The sequence below is a fragment of the Vidua macroura genome, chromosome 5 (genome assembly GCF_024509145.1).
Source record: "Vidua macroura isolate BioBank_ID:100142 chromosome 5, ASM2450914v1, whole genome shotgun sequence".
NCBI classification, from domain to species: domain Eukaryota; kingdom Metazoa; phylum Chordata; class Aves; order Passeriformes; family Viduidae; genus Vidua; species Vidua macroura.
Window position 1 is genome coordinate 14,571,460 of NC_071575.1, and position 19,420 is coordinate 14,590,879.

The 19,420-nt window shown below is 38.1% G+C and overlaps 1 protein-coding gene across 5 annotated transcripts in view; it reads left to right on the forward strand.

Annotated features, from left to right (window-relative positions):
* VEZT (vezatin, adherens junctions transmembrane protein) overlaps nucleotides 1–15,092 on the forward strand; it is a 53,526-nt gene extending 38,434 nt beyond the window's left edge. For 3 of the 5 annotated variants that reach the window (XM_053977184.1, XM_053977185.1, XM_053977186.1), the window contains 4 exons: nucleotides 236–429; nucleotides 4,562–4,662; nucleotides 5,805–6,012; nucleotides 9,894–15,092. In XM_053977184.1, coding sequence (XP_053833159.1) covers nucleotides 236–429; nucleotides 4,562–4,662; nucleotides 5,805–6,012; nucleotides 9,894–10,480 — 1,090 coding nt within the window. In that variant the 3' untranslated portion in view covers nucleotides 10,481–15,092. Of the gene's footprint in view, nucleotides 1–235; nucleotides 430–4,561; nucleotides 4,663–5,804; nucleotides 6,013–9,115; nucleotides 9,827–9,893 lie in introns of those variants that run through there. The other 2 variants (XM_053977187.1, XM_053977188.1) reach the window with 1 other exon arrangement.
* The last annotated feature ends 4,328 nt before the right edge of the window (nucleotides 15,093–19,420 follow it).

Genomic DNA, 19,420 nt, shown 5'->3' on the forward strand with positions numbered 1-19,420 from the left:
GAGACTGTCCTACTCCTTTAACCTTACATATAAGAATTACTATAACAAATCCAGATAAGCAATGTATCTTGATGTAGAAAAAGTATTATAAAGTTTTTGGGCATCTTTGAGGAATTGACTGAGTTGGGTTCTTAAAACTTGAAGAAAATAACAGTATGTTACATTAAATGATTGAAAGAATGGTGAAGCCAAATATTTATTATTACTTACTGCTGTTTGTCTCCTCATTACTTAGGGTAATAATTCTTGAGGATGAACTTGAAAAGCTTGTTAGCACTAAGGAGACACCCGAGTTGACAACAGAAGCCCATCAGGTTCTGGAACAAAAACTAAAGTTTATTCAGCCTCATATGCAGGCGAGCAACAGCTGCTGGGAAGAAGCCATTTCTCAGGTGGAAAAAATGAGTGGAAGAAACCCAAATAAAAAAGGTAAATGTGAGAGATTAATTTAGCAGCTAATGGGATACACTTCAGAGATGAAATGGTCAAAGGAATCAATGACAGTGTTCAGCCTATGTATCAGAATTTTAGCTAAAAAGGCCTTAAAACCATACACTTTGAAAAACTGTGTGCTTATATCAGACTTCTTCATTGTGATCGCCTTGAAGCTTTTTTTTCAGCAAAAAATGCAACCATGTTAACTCAGTCTGTTAGACCTGTGGATTCAGATGGTTACATTTTCAGGTATAGACTGATCATGGCTTTTTGCCTTTGATTGGTGAATCACCTGTGAAGGGGTAGGATTTTAATGAATCACCCTCAAGATTTTCATTTATTTACTGCATTAGAACGATGCCATAAATTGAAATGATAATGACATTGTCATGAAACTTTTTTGACAACCATATTTCCTAGAACATTTCAAATCATGGAGGACATGTTGAGCATATAATACCCATTTACCTCCTCTCTCAAAGAGAGTGAGCTAATCTCTGGTGTTCTTAAAAGACTTAGTGAGCAGCATATACCAGTGTTTTGTTTGTTGTCCCTCTCATTAGGGATCTGTGCTGCCCATGCTGTTCTTGTGAGGCATAACCAGCTTAAATAACTGAAGTGAACTTAGGCTCTCCTGACATAAAATTGAACCTGTAATTTCTAATCTTTCTTTTTTCCAGGAGCATTTTTACTGTCCTAGGAAGGCACAGCCCAGCATCTGAAAAATGCTGGTAATGGAGACTGCACTAGGGGGGGTGGGAAACTTGGGGTATCAGCAAGTTACCTACAGAAATCCAAATCTGAAGTGCACTATGCTCTTAATGATGTATAGGTGGAATAGCCAGTGGATGGATAAATATTGCTGTGGGCCTAGAGGCAGGCAGGCCGACCTTGTTCTTGCTTACATCAGAACTGGGAACACTGGGAGGCTTCTTGCAGGCTCTGTGCAGGTCCAGACATGGTATGAACCAAGTCCTGTACTTTGCCTGATAGTGCAGTCTTACAGTTTCCCCCTCAGTGCTGTGTAAAACAGCCTGTGAGGATGTTAGATGTAGCCTGATACACTTGCACGTGCTGACCTGTTGTGTTTTGTTGATGCCCTCCACAACCTGCAGTTTCACTGATCTTTCTTCCCCTTTCCTTAAGAGTTCTTTCTAGACTACACACCATAGTATTTTTAGTTATTTTAGTTTTATTTTTACTTTGTGTATAAATTTCACAGCAGGCCTTTTTATTATAACTTGCTTCCTTTTAAAGTTCAGTATAAAAATAACCTTGTGTGTGATCTAGAAGGAAGGGATTGCGTGGGAAATAAAAAATAAAATAATCCTTCACTTTTACCCACTGGCTTTCCTGGAAATGTGCTGGGACTGAACCTCTCTTTTGCAATGAATTTACTGAACTAATCCACAGGAGCTACTTTAACTTAATTTGGTCATTGAAAACTATTTTTATCTGACAACATTTGACTTTTCTGATATATTTCTAAGCCATCCAGCTTCTGTGAGTTGACCTTGTCAAGCTATACATGAAATCAAGTTCAATTCTTTTGCTGTCTTCCTACAAATTTTAACAGCTAGTCTGTCAGTCATGTTATGTAAATTACTTCAATAAATTATCTTTTTTTTCCCCAATACTTTCTGAAAACACTCTGGGAGAAGATACCTTCCTGTTGAATTAATATAACAGCTCAGCACAGGTTTTGCATTTATGCATTACTATCCAAAACTAAATCAATCTTTTGACAACAGCTGTTTCAAGAACCTCATGGACTTAGAACATTTTGTCTAAGTGGATGCTGAGAACTTTTGCTGCAGTAGATGTTTAATTCAACTAACTAGTTCAGCCAGTAGAGCATCTGTGTACAGACATGAGTCCCTTTCAACAAGCAGTACATGCTTCTTGCCCTGAATCATTGTATGTCAGAGCTGGTTTCTTACAGGATATTAAACAGCCAAAGCAAAGCCTTTCAGAGTAATAGATTGAACACTCACACCCTCCTGTCAGCCTGTCGTTGGTGGTGACACCAGCATGTATCTTACATTTTAGCATATAGTTCCTTCAGGTAATGCAGTTTGGCTTCTTCCTTTACATGATTTGGTGTATTTCTAGAATCAGTGCCTTTACTTTACTCACTGATCCTGTCAGGTACAGAGCAGAGCCTCAGGACAAGTGGGACTTTAGCACATTTAAGGGAATTCACCTCTATTTAAATTCCTTGGGCAATGATGGACCTATCTAGCATTCATCTGCATATACATCTTTGCTCATTTCCTAGAACTTTCAGCTTCTTTTCTTTATTCTGTCACATTTTTTCATCACTAATAAAATGTATCACTTAAAGCTTCAACAATTTAAGCACGTAGTAATCTACTGCTAATATTACAGAATGGAGTACTCTTTATGGCTAGTTATAGCATTGTATTAATGATCTTGGAAACAATGGCCCTCAAACTGTTTAAATTCCATCCTTTTTCCTTTTAAACCATGTTTGCAGATGTACACAACTTCTTTAGCTATTTGTAAGAGCAAGGCCATGGTACTCTGCTGCAATCTCACCATCTCTAAGTGTTCAGTGTATAGATTAGAAATGGAAAATAGAGTTAGGTGGGGCTTGGCAAGGTCATTTAAACCATTTCCCTTCTCAAGGGTAAATTAGTATTTTTGAGTAAATGTTGTTTACCTCTTCCTAAAAAACTCTCTTTAGAGACATTTTACAGTATTTCCAGGCATCTACTCCAGCACTTAATTCCATTACCAGTAGAATGTTATTACTGAATAGAAGTACCTCTTGCTGCAATTTAAAAGCAGTACTTCTGATCCACCCACAATGGAAATCCATTTCCTCTTGATGGCTCTTACATTCTCAAAGATGATTATTATGCTTCTTTCTGTCTTTTCTACATGGCTCCCTGTGCTTCAGCTCTTCCCTGATGACTGTATTTTATTTAGTCCTCTTTATAATTTCCGGTGTTTTCCTCTATATTCCCTCTAGTTGGCCCACTGTGTTACTGAATGAAGGGCCCCCAGATGGGGCAGTATGTTCCATCCACAGCCCGATCAGTACCAGAGTAGAAATGTTATTTCAGGTGTCTAACAGCCAGTGCTGTTGCTTGTATGTACTAGTTTGTAGTTTGGCTTTTTGCTTGCAGTGGGGTAGAGTTGATGGTGAGGCTTCTCACCTCTTTCTCAGTGGTGCTCCCTGGTCAGTTGTGATGCATTTGTAAACTTGGCTATTCTAAAGCACAAAAATTTGCAACCACTGTCACCAAACTGCTGGATCTGAAATCCATTTCTACTTGGTTATATCTCTGATTTTCCAATATTATTTTTTATTCTAGTGGTGCCCTTCAGTGTTCTTGCAGATTATCCCCAAATCAGCAGATTTAATGAGATGCAACACCTCTCTTTCACCCATTGGCAATATTGGAGAGTATTGGACTTGAGACAAATCCTCACTCAATGTATTCCAGTCTGAAAATGGTAATCATGCTGTGATGATCCAAGAGGCTGTTCTGTGCACCTAATAGCAACTTTTCCTGGCCTTTACATTTTCCTCATAAAGATGTCATGACACCATGTCAAAAGTCCTACTGAAAACAAAATGCAGGATATCTTTGGCTTTTTCTATATGCAAGACCTGTTACTGCATTGCAAAATTAACATCTTCTATTTTCAACAAATCCACACTGGCTGTTATTTTTCTCCTTGCTACCTCACAAATACCTTCCTGTGAACGTTCCTTAATTATTTCTTCCAATATTTTCTGTTCATTTGAAGCCGTTTTACCTATAATTATTTTAAAACTTCTGAACAAAGTCTCTTCTCTGGTTTTACTGATTTTGCTTGCCATCTGCAGGTTTTCAAAGTCTATAATATTTCTGAGATTTGTTAGTTGAAGTGTTTCAGCACAAGTTCCATTGGACCCAGCTTCTATGAAAACAGCCAAGTTACTTAAGTGCTGCCTAACAGTGTTTCAGTGTAACCTAACCAGCCTTCTTACTGTTTTTTTAATGTATGCAAATCCTGTTTATGAAAATACCTGGACCCTGCCTAAGTGAGTCAGAAACATCATTCAATACTCAATTTTATTTCTTTTAAATCCCTTTTCTTTTTTCCCTTAAAGGCAAAATTGAAGTTTCCTGTGACAACCTACAGCATACTACAGTACCTTTAACACAGCCTGCCATATACATAGAAAACAAAGATCCAATCCCTGAAGAGCAGGTAAAAAAAAAAAAAAAAGGATCATTTAAAATACATTTAAAATAATAATTGGGGATTATTTGCTGTATCCATTATTTTTTTCAGTTGCTTGTGCAGTGACCTTGTTGTCTTGCTGAGACAGACAAATAAGTGGCCAGTACCACTTCAAAATTGGACTTGTCGAAAAATTTGTGTACATGTCTTTTGCTGTTCCATGGGGAGGTATTCCCCATCCTGGAAAAAAGAGCACTAGTATTCATTTTTCATATATAGCATTAGAAATGAGTGACCAAAGGAGAGCAGCAACACAAGTCAGAGTAATAAAAAGTGAGAATCGCTAAAAGGCAGTATATTAAATAGTCCTACTTTTGCTGGATAAACGGACACAGCTGCGAAAGTGACAATTCAACTACAAATCATCCTGCCTTCAGTTTGCTTAATCTCTGCATTTTTGGATATCTTTCTACTGCAACACTGAACAATTTTTTGTTGTTTGAGGAACTTCTGGGTGATGGTTGGGCTGTCTTAAAGAGTGGTGGGCCTCCTCCATCCCAGAATTGAGTGGTAGATGCATTCTGAAAGCACAGTGACCACCCATGCTGTGCTCTGTCCCTCCCTTGCTACTCCCCCACATGTATTCTCTCTAGCTCTTTTTCCATATCAAAAAGCTAGGACTAATTACTTTATTGAAAATTTGTTATAACATAAATGCTGCTCTGTTTTTTTTATGCTTGTAATCCAATATATTTAAAATTGGAAGAGAAGTTTGCTGTTCTCTGTATCCTCTTAATATGGATTTATGTAAGTTAAATTAGCAAGATGCATGACTACCAAGAATTGGTTAGAGTGTAAATTAAAAAAAAATAAACCCACATCAGCATTGCTTATTTCCACCTGTAATTACAGAGAAATGGTCTCCCATTTTCAAGGTATATCACTTGATCCTATTTGTGTATGAAGGTAAATCTTGTTAATGAGTGGACTTGCTCCAAAATCATACAGATACAACCAAGAGCAGTGTCAGTTCCACTGGCTGTGCTCAAACAGGGCTCCATCCTGTTACTGTGGTTGGTTTGTGTTGACATCACTTGATCATGAAGCAGATTGTAGGATTGAGTCCACCTCACAGTGAAGATCAAGAGTTTCTTCCTTTCTTTCTTTAGGAGCTGGAAGCATATGTTGATTATTCAGATACAGATAATGAATACAAAAGGGAAGATTTTTACTGCTTCTCCCAAGAAGAAAGAGAGAGGCAAGAGCGAGAGAGACAGGAATCTAAGAGGGTGTTACAAGAATTGAAATCTGTACTGGGATTCAAAGCTTCAGAAATTGAAAGACAGAAGTGGAAACAGCTACTATTCAGTGAACATGGTAAGCATTTCTTTTGAAAATTAATTCCTTCCTCAAAAAACATAGGTGTCTGTTTGCCATGAATTTCTGACTATGTTGGAATTCAGACAGTGCTTAGCTGTAGTAGTGTCTTTGATAGAGCTGTGTGGTCTTAGTTGCCATTCCATCTTTTTATATTTTAGCAATAATTTTATTATATATTGAAATGAACTCATAGAAGTGAGAATTTGGCTTTAAACAAAACACTGAGCTAAAATATTAAACACACAAAATATTAAGACATAAAGAAAGCTGTCAGGATATAAATCATGCAAATTGAACTGACTTTCTTTCATGGCTTTCCAGTAAATACAAATTTTTATCAGGGTGCATAAATAAATTATTTTTCAGAATTTAAAGAAACCCGCAGAAATATTATCCCGGATGTACAAAAGTATATAGGTTAAACTGAAGAGCTAGACTTTGAAATATTAGAGAAATAAAATAATAAACCTGGCTTTTGTTTCCATAAGAGAGTGAATACAGAATATGTTCACACAAAAAAAAAAAAACCAACCCACAAACCACCTAAGAAGAAGAGTTCTTTCAAATTAGCCTTTACTAACTCTGAGGACTGCTGGGTAGCTCCATCCACTTGCACTTGAAAGCAGGATATAAAAATTTCTCTTGCCTCAACAAGACAGCTTTCTGTTAAAACTTAAATCCTCTCACTGCTTGAGATATTTGATTTGCTCTCTTTAAAATCGACAGGAGTTTGTCTTTTCCTTTTTCTTATTTTCATTTCTTCCTCTTAAAGACAAGTTAGGAAAAGCTTTCTAAGAAGTTCCATGTTCTGTGTTATGCAAAACAACCCTCAAGTCTGGCACCATATCTAAGGATTCTGCCTCTGACAGTATCTACCAGAAAAATGACCATGGATTGCAAATTTTCAGTAATTATTTATGAGACTGTCTCTTTTGACATCTAACCATCAAAAATATCTGTTCTTAGCAATTTTCTTCTTTATATCCATTAAGCTACAACTCTGGTAAAAGAGATTACTTGACTGCTGGTACTGGTTTCTCTTCTAGTTGCATTAAAATTCCAAGACATCAAATTGCACCAGAGTTTGCTCAGGAGTAGGATTTCTGTATTTCTGTTAGATATGACATCACACAACTCTTCACATAAATTTCTTCAACTCTTCCTTTCCTAACTGTTGGAGGAAGAAGTGATCCTACCTCCAGTTTAAGTCTTGGCAGACCTTGTGAAAGTCTTAGAAGAAAGAGTTTTTGTCAGGAGAACTTGCCTAGGACATTTCCTTACCTAAGCAAGTAATACTTGTCCTGAGCAGGTAATACATATCAGCATATCCTTAGGCCATATATCAGGATATCCTTAGGCCATCTGTGGCCATTGCTGGAGAAGAGTCAGCTCACTCCTGTAGTTTGCAGTAACTGTTCACCAGAAAGCCTTTGTGGCTCATGTTGGTTCCTTTTCTATTACATTGGTTTAGGATTAGAGATAAAAGGGTGAGGAGGGAAGAAAGAATGATTTTCTCCAGCTGTGTAGGACTAATCATTGATTATTTCCATCCTGTACAAACATGGATAACATGAGGGCAGTTCAAGAAAGTAATTAATATTGTCTTCTTTTGGCTCAGATTGTGTGTGTCTAATCCGACAGACTGATATGTACACCTGATATAACATCTTCTACTCGTTTTTAAGGAAATCCTTCAATATTTCTTAAAAAACCCCAAGCCAGTAAATATGATATCATGGACCCTGGCAAATTATGGTTTAATTTATCCATACACAAGTCAGTCCTTAAAGAGACATTTATGTGATCTGCACTTTCTACATTTCTGACTTGCCTTATCTTGAAGATTGAAACCAAGAAAGATTAATATTCTTGTCTCCATTGGCCCAAGCCAATGGATGGCCATGATACCACTTCTCCATAGTCCTCTTGAATCTTGCTTTTACAGGACAATCAAATTCCAGAAATCCTGTGTTTTCCTAACTTGTGATTATTGTGGTAAAAGATCCTGAAATATTCAAAGGCTTTAATCTGTTAGTGAAGGCACCCAGCTAGCTATTCTGACTTGTCCTAACAAGGACATGAGGGTTTTTGGTTCGTTTAAGGAGGGGCTGGTGAGGGTTTCCACATAAGAGGTCAGCTCCAAACAAGCTGATATGTATTAAGAGCACAACATGAAGTCAATTGGAGACGATAGGTTGGATTCCAGAAGAAAAAAAAAATCACCTTAGCAGAGCACTAGACTAAGGCAAGTTTTCCAAGGCCCAGTACCATGGTAATACTTCTTACAGTATGGGTAGTAGGTAGTTTATGGGAGTGTAGGTAAGCTTATGTTTCTGGTCCTTTGGCCTCCTGTTGAGCCACTACATGGAAGTGCTTTTGAAAAGGTCTGCCGAGTTTTTAGTAGCTTCATTTCCATTTGCCAAACACTGTAACACTTTCTTCTGCTGCAAAATCACTTCTAGCCTTTCCCTAACCTCTCCCCTGCAAAAAAGTTCATTCTGTCAGTGGTTGTGTTGTATCCAGCTGTTTCCCCTTCTCCCACCTTGTCCATGCAACAGTTGTTATATAGTTATTTATCAGATTTGGAAAGCCATGCTCTCAAAACTGATGAATTTCACCCTGTTTTTTAATTTGTCAACTCCACAAATTGGCCAGCTACCAATCTCAAGTATCTGTTTATTTTTTGAGAAATTTTGCCTTTCAAAGTATTCTTTGGAGGAAGTAGGCAAGAAGTTTGCTCCCAAATTATAAGATTACTTTGCATATTCCTGTCTCTTCAAGCAAATGGGCAGAAATAAGTAGCAACATATTTTTTACGAGACAAGGAAAGAATTACTCCATAAACAACTGAGACGAATCTGATGCAGTGCTCCTTTGATATATAAGGTTTTAAAGCAAACAGTACGATACAAATTCAATGCCACAGTCTTTCTGTGTGCTAATGACAATAGCTATCAATGTGACAACCATAATGATGTGCCTGCTGTCAGCTAGCTAATGTTACTGAAATAGGATGCGGTTGAAAAATCCTAATACCATTAATTTTGCTTCCCATGAAAGTTTGTGTATTTCCCAGAGTTATTTTCATCTCTGCTTGCAGGGGTAAAGTCAGAATGGAATTAGAAAGGGAAATGCAACTTGGGAATCTGCTGCTGCCGCTCTCATTTTTGTTCGTGCTGCTACTATAATGGAGCTGCTGCAGTTTAGGGAATCTGTTACTTGGAAATGGACATTATATCGTTTTCTTAAAATGAAAGACGTCTGTTCTTCAAGGAGTGATTGTACCGAGTTACACTAACCCTTAACACTGGGTGGAGAGACTTCCTGGCAAGCATCCCGTTGCTGGCAATGGGACAAGCTGCTGCTACTAACTTCAAGAGAGGCTAAATTAAACCACTTTATTTGTGAGGACACCTGACCTGACTGTGTGGATATGTGTTGTATTTGTATGTTGTGGTGTATGAGATCAGACATTGCCTATAAGGACTTTTTCATGTACCAGGTGTCTTTAGTGGACTAGGTAAACTGTTGTTCACAAGAAGACAGTTAAATCTGTATGCACTAACGTAGTTTTACTTGGGTTTTGCTTTAACACTGAATATATCCTCTGTGTTTGATGCTGGCTTTAAACACCATCAATTTTGTGCTGTCTCTTCACGTCACAGGTTTTAAGGAATAGTTACGAGTAGCCATCACATTTCACTTCAGCTTTGTGATTAGAAAACACTTTTAAGTTTTGGTGTGGGTTGTGTTTCTGTTGGTTGGGATTTTTAAAAGTAATTTTAACCCTTATAATCTTGCATCTTTTCAGGCAAATAAATTATTTATATATAGCAGCTTGCTTTTAGTTATCATTTAATTTTTTCCCCCTTTTTAAGCTGCAGTGAAACCCTTGTCTCCTGTAGAACCATTGAAGCTACTAAATAATGTGGAATCACATATGAATTCAGATACAGAAAAGCAGGACTGCAGCCAAAGTTGTGATAAATCTGAAGAAAAAGACTCTAATCCAGAAGTGAATGCTGCTGATAAATGTAGGACAGAATATTTGTATGAAGATCCTGAGATGGAGAAAAACAAAGACAGTATTACAGATAAAGTTACAGATATTTCTACAGGGGCTGAAGAAAGAATGTATTATCAGTGTGAAGGGGATGCTGAAGAGCTCAAGCCGAGCAGTGTGGATGGAGTAGAGGCATCACAGCCTCCCTCTAAGGATGCATTACGTTCAAAAATCAAGGATAGGCTGGCCCAGCTCCACATATCAACAGATTTTAACTTCACATCTGGTCTGGCTGCACAAGTTGCTGCCAGGTCTTTCACTTTTACTACAATGCAGGAAGAGACTTTTGGAGATGATGGAGAGGAGGAGGAGGAAGAGGAAGAAAAGACACAGGAAAATGAAGACCTTGTGGAGAACTGTGAAAATGAAGAGAGAGGCTCTGAAAGTAAAGGAAAAGTATAAGTCTGAGCTGAACTTTATTAAACTAACAGCAGGCAGTTTGATGGAAAAAAACTAAGGTGGGGGGTTGAAGCTGAAAATACTGGATGGAAAAAAAGGAGACCTAAATATAATACATCATGTTCCCTAAGACTGATACACTAAATAGGACTTCTAAGTATATTGAAAATTTGCAGGTAAGAGAAGTTTGGGCCGCATCCAAGAAATAGATGGCTGTTCCCTTTTTAAGATCCTAGTGGTGAGGGTTGGAATTTACCTTTGTTTTCTGTTTTATTTATTTACATTATGATATATTGTAGTTTCTGGTTTCTAAAATGAAGGAAAACCAATGTTTTGGTTTACAATAGACTCCAGTTTTTTGCTCTCTGATTCTTTTGTCATGGTATCAATGTTTGTTCCAACAAAAACTGCCAGGACATTTCTTTTGGAAGAATCTGAACAGTTCCCTGTGATCTTCCTCCACCACTTTTGTTTCACTTCTTGTGTCTGCAGTGTGTTGGCTAAGCCATGATAGGCATTTGTGAGTCTGCAACTAGTGATGTGGCACCCAGCTAAAATGTAGAATTTTAAATAAAAACTTGGAAGAGATAGTATTTGATGTGTCCTGGGGTATGGGGCTGAAATAGTATAAAGTTAGTCATGCTTCATATTAAGGTTTATTTAGAATTTTATGAAGGGTTAATAAATGATGTCTATAAGTTGTAATTCATGTTAGAGAAATGTGTTGTAAATAAATTCTAGGGAAGGTTATAAGCACACCAGTGGAAAGTACTATATATAGCTAGAAGCTATATATTGGATTGACAGAGATGAGTAGTAAACACCTATTTATTAAGCCAGCTATTAATTGTTTGTTAACCTTTTGTAAACTGAACCTTAATGTAATTGTTTGATTTGATATAATGATCAATTGTACATTTTTGCTTATGTCCTGAAGTAATTTTCTTAAAGGAAATTATCTGAGGTTAACAACATGCAGTGTTTTGTTTGAACACCATACTTGCTTTTCACTAATGTTCTTTCACTTTTCCTTAGATCACAACTTTAACCTGTGGGATTAAGAATCCATGAGAGAACTACAGTTGTGTATTTTGTTTCTTGTAACTTAGTTAACTGATTATGAAGTCTGGATGTTTGGTGTGAGGTTATGTGAGTTGCTTTGTTCTCTGTGGTGGTGTTACAAGGAGCAGGAAACTGATGCTAACCTCACAGAGGAGTTGGTTAATGGTTTCATTGCCCTCTTTTCCTTTTGCTCTCTGACACAAAATGAAGCAAAGCTCCCGTGTCTTTAATGGCAAAAGCACCACTTCTTCGTGTGGAATACTCTACTTGGACCCAGATACACTTCCAGGGCAAAACACTGCATCAGTTATTTAGAGTATTTATTGGGTTTTGCAGATTCTATAGATTAAAGGGCTTTTTAGATGCTGGTGGTGCAGAGCAATATCTTTCCTAGGATGGTGTCATGGAAAGCAGGGAAGGTAATGCCGATCAGCAGATTAGGGTGGAACTCTTGACGGTATGTCAGAAAACAAGTGTTTTCTTTCAACTCCGTGGCCTGTATTAGTGATTTTGCATGAACACTGTGAAATATGTGGACTTTTCCACAGATGGTAAAGAGGGAAATACCAATTGATAGAGAAGGGAGTATGACTTGCAGTGTTCTTTCACTATATAATGCCTGTCTTCTCCCTCACACACAGGTTCTGGGAAGAGAACGTGTTGCTGTTTTTCATTGACCAGTAACACTGTGTTTTGTGTCCTTTATTTTGTGTAAGTGACTGGAAGCTAAGTGGTTGATGTCTTAAGGAGGTTGTAGAAAAAAAATCAGATGATTTTCATAGTGTATTCAGATGATAAGCCTCCTCTTAGTGGTAGAGTATATTCTTCTATAGCTGAAGATTAGGCTAAGATGATGAAACACTTATTTTCTCTGTGGTAAGCAATTTTTTTTTACCAAGTCTAGAACAGCTGCTTTGGATAGATTGTGTGTGAAGCATTGTCCATGCTTCTGAAGAAGTCTTCCTCATTCTTGACTTGAGATCCTCACAAAGTGCCCAGATATTTTTTGTTCCTAGCTAATTGTTCTGACAGCCTAAATGTATCTTCCATTAATAGTTTTCCAGGAACTCATCCACCATCATCTCATGATCTGATGTATATCCCAGAAAGGGTACTCTTGACCTTTTTCTATGGGATCCAAATCATAGTTTACCATGTGTATGGCTATGATACCAACCTGGAAATTTGATCAGATTTAGGATATTAATTATCACTGTGCTCACAGTTGCAAAAGAAGTCAGTAGTAGCCTGAGTTTCATTGGTACTGGAATCGGTGACAGATCTCACATTTCTAAAAGCTGCTATCTCGTTATTCCTTTGCTGCAATCCTTAGTAAAAATCCTGGAGAATCTACTTTGGTGGCTCACTTGGGGCTCAGTTTTATTATATGCTGGTCTTGGTAATGAAACTGGCCTAAAAAGCCCCATACATCGTGAGTTGTTCATTTTCATCCAGCAGATATGTCAACACGGGGTTTTGTGGCCATGTTATAAACCAGTTCATGAGTCCACCCAGGTGAAAAATTAACCCTTTTTAGGCTTTTTTCCTTGTCACCATTCTTATTGTAGCAATGCAGTAACAGCAGTTACCTCAAAACATACACAGCACATACATACTGCGTTGCTGGCCTGAGACTCGGGATTGCCCACATTTACATTATTGGCAAAGATGGTGTAGTGTGAAATTACATTGGCATTAGACATGGCTGTGATCAAACGATGACTTTTTGGAGGAAGTCCTGATCCTACTTTGAACAAATAGATTTTCTACAAGCAGTTTAACTGATTTCCATGGTTTACTTAATGCAGTCTTAGAAGTTGCCCATATGAACACCTGGACTCACTTGTTTTCTCTGCCTCTCATCACCTCTGTATAAAACAGCTATCAGGTCATTTATTTTGATCTATTTAATATTCTCCCTGAAGAAAAATATTGCTAACAGTGTACAGCACACAAAGCCTGACTTCTCTTGATTTGATAACCAAGTTCCATCTGTGTATGTCATACACTCTGTTATGATCAAGATTTCCTCATAATTATGTAATTTGAAATAGGTTCCTTCACGAACCTGACAGATTTCTTGGCATAATTTATTGCTGCCTTTAAAATAATGTTTATGAACACACTGAAGTGTGCATTAGCTCTAATGAGTTGTCTTAATATATTGAGCATGTGAAGGTCTGAGTGTGGTTCTGTGTTCTTTGGCTCATTACTCGAGATAGGGATTTTTGTGAAAACAGAACATTTGCTTCTTAGAGCTTTGTAACTTTTTGAAACATTTAGCAGGAAGTCCATACTAAATTATGGGTTATGACAAAGAATATCAGCAGCCAAAATCGTTTGTGAAGAGCAGAGCTAACAATAAATGCATTTTCCCTATCCCATTTCCAATTAGTAGTTCTATGAAGTAAAGAAACAAGTAATTATATAGGGTTAAATAATTTCTTCTCCTTCTACCTGGAAAGCACTCCAAAGACGATATTTGCTTCTTGGATTGGATTACAGTTTAACACATCTTTTTATATCACTTCACTTTACAGCTAAAGATCTAGGTAAAGGCTTAAATCTAGGCAAAGATCTGTGATAAGAAGGTAACTTGTCCCTTTTGTTAAGTGTATGTATTCATGACAGAAATTAAATGGTGTCATGGAAGCAAATGTAGAGAATTACAGATAATAGAGCATCTTTCAAATGCAATTAAATGTGCCTCTGTCAACTACAGGCAAGATTTGCAAATGTGAAGGCTTCTGCCATCAGTCATAGAAATGAGACAGTTTTACTCCCAGCAGAGGATTGCTGGACATCACTGAATCTTGCACTTAGATTTCTAAATGCAAGATGGAATCTGGTAGAGTAGCCAGTTTTAACTGGCTTTTTTTTTTTCAGACTTTTTCCCAAGCACACCTGTCTCCATGTGACTGTTTGTTACAATATTGGAAATTTTTTGTTTATCAGAAGTGCAAATTTGCAACTTTCTCATTAATTTATATGGTGGGCTGTGTGGAGTTGTTTGCCCACACTGAATTCTGTAATCTTGTACGTTATCCCTTTCTTCTTTTTTTCCTTTTTTTTAACAACAAACAAGAGGACAAGTACACTAAACTGCCCTTGACCTTTTAAACTATTTTGTGAAGGGCAGCTGTAGTTCTGCAAATGGCTTGTTCCCAGGGCTAATTGCTTTTTAGAATTAACAGGTTTCATACTATCTCATCTGAGCAGAGTGTGAGAATGGCACTTGGTCAGTGTAAAGGGCCAGTCTGCTCTGGGATCTTGTCTGTGACAGGGACTAATCAGATGCTGAGGGAAGACTATTGTGTAATGATACTTCTCCAGGCTATTCCTCAGCAATTTGTGGCTCAGGGACTTCTTGACCCAGTGGTGGTAGATGTCAGCTTAACAGGTTCTGATGGAATCCTTCTCCCTAGATTTGCACAGCCTCATGTTTGGTCAATTATTCGTAGTTCCAGGATGTGGTCATCTTTAAATCATCATTACTGTCTTGTACACACGAGAAGATTTGTCAATAAACTTCTTTGATGTTCTACGTTCCTCAGTCCTTCTGCAAAGGTCATGTTTTCTGCCTTTTGTTTGCTTTCCTTACAAATCCCTTCAGTTTTGGATATATATTGACCAAAGTGCGGTGCAGTACTCCAGACTAACCTCAGCAGTGCAGAGTACAGAGTAATCATCACCTCCCATAAAACACCAAACCATTCAAATATATTTGAGTCCATATAGAAAGAAAAATCTTTTTAGATCTTTCAGCCCTAGCTATTAGGACAGCAAATGAAAATATTTGGTCTGATGGAGGAGAAATATTTATGCACTGTCAGCGGGATTTGGCTGGACAATGTTTTTCTTTGCTAACAAAACAAAAAGTTGTTAAAACAAAATGATCTCCCAACAGCTGCCACCTGGTCTAACACAAACTAAAGATGCCAAACAACACTTGTTTAAATTTCAATTTGACTTTTCAGAGCTTTTCTGGTCTCTGATGAATAAGCATGTATTGCAAAATATATTATCACACAAGAAACGTGGCAGTGGATATATGGATATCAGAGATCAAACCAAAGGCCTCTGTGGCTAATTTTTAAAATGCTTGATGGTGTGCTTTATTCATTTTCACATTATATTTAATTCCCTCCTGTATATGTGTTTATTTTGCCACCTTGTATTTTAAATGCTAAAAAAGACATTTGATTTATTCGACTTGGAAATTTTTGCAGAAATTAGATAAGAGGTAATGGTAGTGTGTGGTAAGGCACAGTCATAGCAAGGGGTGAAGTCTACCTCCCATGAACTTTCCTTGAAGATGGATAAAGCAATGTGGCTTGAGCTACAGCTGGATATGAAACTCTTCTTGATGTGCTGCCTTCCCTTTCACACTGCTGTGGCTCAGGTTATTGGCAGCTTATCAGAACAGATCTTGGCTCAACAGGGTGAGTGCACTGTTAGCCCATGTTACACTTTCTGTATTGAACACAGGATTCTGAAAAAGGGACTACAATTTAGTAGACAAGGAAAAGGTTTCTCTATTACAAAGTGGCTTATTGTAAAAGTGTTGAATGGGACCAAAACTTGAATACTTTCATGTGATCAGCATATTTTGACCCTTCTACCTTCTCAGCTTTAAATCTTAAAGGCCTCATGGACAGTTTGCTTTAGAAGATGCAGTTCTGTGACAGCTTAAATCACTTCATAGCTATGAAGTCCCAGTCCCTCCTCTAGGCTGGCTTTTGTAAGCACTCGGTGATCTAGGATATGGATAGGACTGGAAGTGCGTCAGTGCTTTAACTTGCAGCTGCCTTCCTCAGTCCTAATGAAGATGATGCCACTCATTATTTTCCTCACTCATTTTGATTCCTTTTGTTCTTGAGGCCTAGGCTGCCCAAGACCATTTGTGTCTTAGTCTCCAAAGTTTCTAGGAACTGTTTGTGATATTGCCAGTAAAACTAAAATTATTGTGCGTGTTTTTTTCTACTTACTTGTTTCACCCTTCTGGACCCTCTGACACCCATGGTTCTCTCCCTTTACCACCACTCTTAAGAGGTTCAGATTTTAAAATAACACATAAATTCTTTTTACATGTATTTGTAACAGAAATAACTAGATCTAGAGTTGTGTACTGACTTTCTCACTTGAGAACTGACACAGAAGGCAGGCACCATAATGGGGAACATACAGTCAAAGTAGAAATAATAATGTACAGCAGCTCAAATTTATACCACACTCTTGGTGTACATTGACTCTTATAAGTAATTCTGGCTTACTGAAAAACATTTTAAAGTTGCATTTTAAAAATAACTGCAATTCTATTACAAGGTCCCAGAATAAGTATCATTAGTTGGCTTGATTTTCAAATCTTAATATTTAAATCTTAATGTTTAAAGATTGCTTCCTGACCTTCTCCAGCTGCATGGATGAGAACTGAAAATAATCTCAGATTTCCAAAAGATAGTGACCAATCCTTTCCGTTACTTTGTGCTATTAAAGAAAGGTCCATTCCTAAACAAAGAAAAGGAAACATCAGTGCTTAGTATCTTCAGTAGCCATGTCTGACAGAGAATCATGCATTTGATCTCAATAGAAGCACCATAAATGCAGGCTATTTATAATGTTTGATATCTGTGTTACAATAATAATAATAGGCTTTAGTTGTATTATGGGTTAAAAGCCAGAAATGTACAAACTGTCCAGTAGATCTTTCATCCAAAGGCAAACAGCTGGTGAAATTTAAACAAGTTCGTGTTGGCTGTTCCTGCACTGCTCAGTATGACATTGCAGCCCAAGTTTTTTATGTCCCAGTGTGGATGTTCAGGGTGGTCTGCAAGCACCTGTGTGCTTGAGGTCTGCAAAGCTTGCAGTGATCACAGAATAGTGCTGAGCGAAACTTAAATAGGAACAGGATGCTTCACAAGCGTTTTGGGTTTATTGTCTGTCTGCCTCTATTGCAGCATCCATACCACATGCAATCCCACTCGTGAACTTTTTCCTTCCCACCTTTCCTTTTCATTGGGGAGGGTTTTATCGTTAGTTTCTCACCTACAGGACTATCTGTAATGCACCAGGTAAGTTTTCCCCAACAGAAACTTAAACATTAGTGGTCAAACTGCAAAAGATGAGACCTGGGCTGGAGAAGCTCTTCTGGTTTGACCACTTCTGCAAAGGGTTCTCCTGAGGTGGGTGACCACAGGAGTGCTGAGCTAGGTGTGATGACTGCAGATGTCTTTCAAAGCTTCCGTTTTGACTAAATCTGTCCTTTTCTCTGATTGTCTCTCTCTTCCCTCTTAGCTGCCTTCAGCTCTTCTCCAGTATTCTCTTGCCAACTGCTGAGGAATTTGGTCACTTTTTTCCTTCAGTTCTGAGGCCTTTGTCTAAACCTTATGAAATGATAGGCTAGAGGGAATCCACGCCAAGGTGCTGCTATGCATTCTCAGTCATAAACTCATAAACAGACTGGTTCTTAGGGCAGGTGCAATGTCTGTCCTGACTTTCCTTCCAGGAAGCTCTGACTTACATTTCAACCTGGCCTCCTATTTCTTCCTGGATTTCAGAACATTCACTCCCAGGAATTTCCTTCCCTCCTTAATGAGTGTAAGATGCTAATGCCACCTTAGCAAGACTGACCCTCAAACACATGTTCCTCATTACATGAGCCTTACTTGTTCTTTCCCACAGGAGGGTGGCACAGTCATGGCTGAGTCTGCCTTCCCCTAAACAAGTTGCTGCTTTCAGTAGTAGGGGCTGAACATGTACTCTCCAGCTGCTATGTCAGTGTGCTTTGGCTCCACAGCTGCCTGATACTGAGCTCAGGAAGCGCTGGGATATAGCAGTTGTGCTTAAAACTTTCCCACTGGTAAAGAACATGTGTTTTCAGAATACAAGTATTACTAAATCTCCCTGAATTGAACCATTCTGAATCTTAATTGAGGAGCATAAACAAATTATTTCTTAATTTAAGGGGTTTGAATAAGCTTTATAAATATATACATATGTGTGTGTATATACATGCATACATATACACACACACACACACACACACCCCCCTTCATGATGTAAATGTGTATTGCCAGATATCCCACTGCAAGGCTTGTCTAGCAAAGAGGTTGTATTTTTTTCATATCAAACTATCCAGTTACTTACTTGAAAGGTAAACAAAAACTTAATTCTTGCTATCCAAAGGCAAAAGAATTGTATTCTACCAAGCAAACTGGGGAGGTATTTCAAACCTGATTTTACATCTTTTATGAGAAAAGCTGCTTCACTTTGTTTTCACTTATCAGGGCTTTGCACCTGAGCTGCTGTGAGTGCCTGTATGGCCATTTGCCCTGTCTTAAACATGTAAACAAATACATGTTCTTCAACATCTCCTGCCTGCTAGGTCTTAGCATTTCCCAAAACAGGGCCTAAAGGCAGCATAGATTGCCAAGGAACCACAGGGAAGGGAAAGAAAAAAATCTTGATAAGCTGCTGCTTAATTGGCTAATAAATGAGACCTAAAATGTTAGAGGAAATGTTCAAAAGAACAAACTGCAGCAAGAGACTTCTGGCAGGGCTACAGAGGGAAATCACATGATACATTCTGAAGTTTGCAGACACTGAGAAGGATCCACAATTTCTTGTCAATGTGGAGACAGGAAACACTCACCAGACTGGTAGTCTTCAGCAGGTTTTTTTTTTAAAAAGCCTCTATTTTATCAACATTTCATTTCCACAGAAAGACTTGCTGCTTTCTGTGCTGTGTGCTCAAGCTGTATGTAATCAATCTCTGCATCTCTTCCTTTAAGTTCTGTGTGAAGGCAGTCTCCTTCCTTCCACTGCATTGAAAACCTCTGTGCTTCGGCTCAGTGGAGTCTCCTCTGCACCCACCCTACCAGT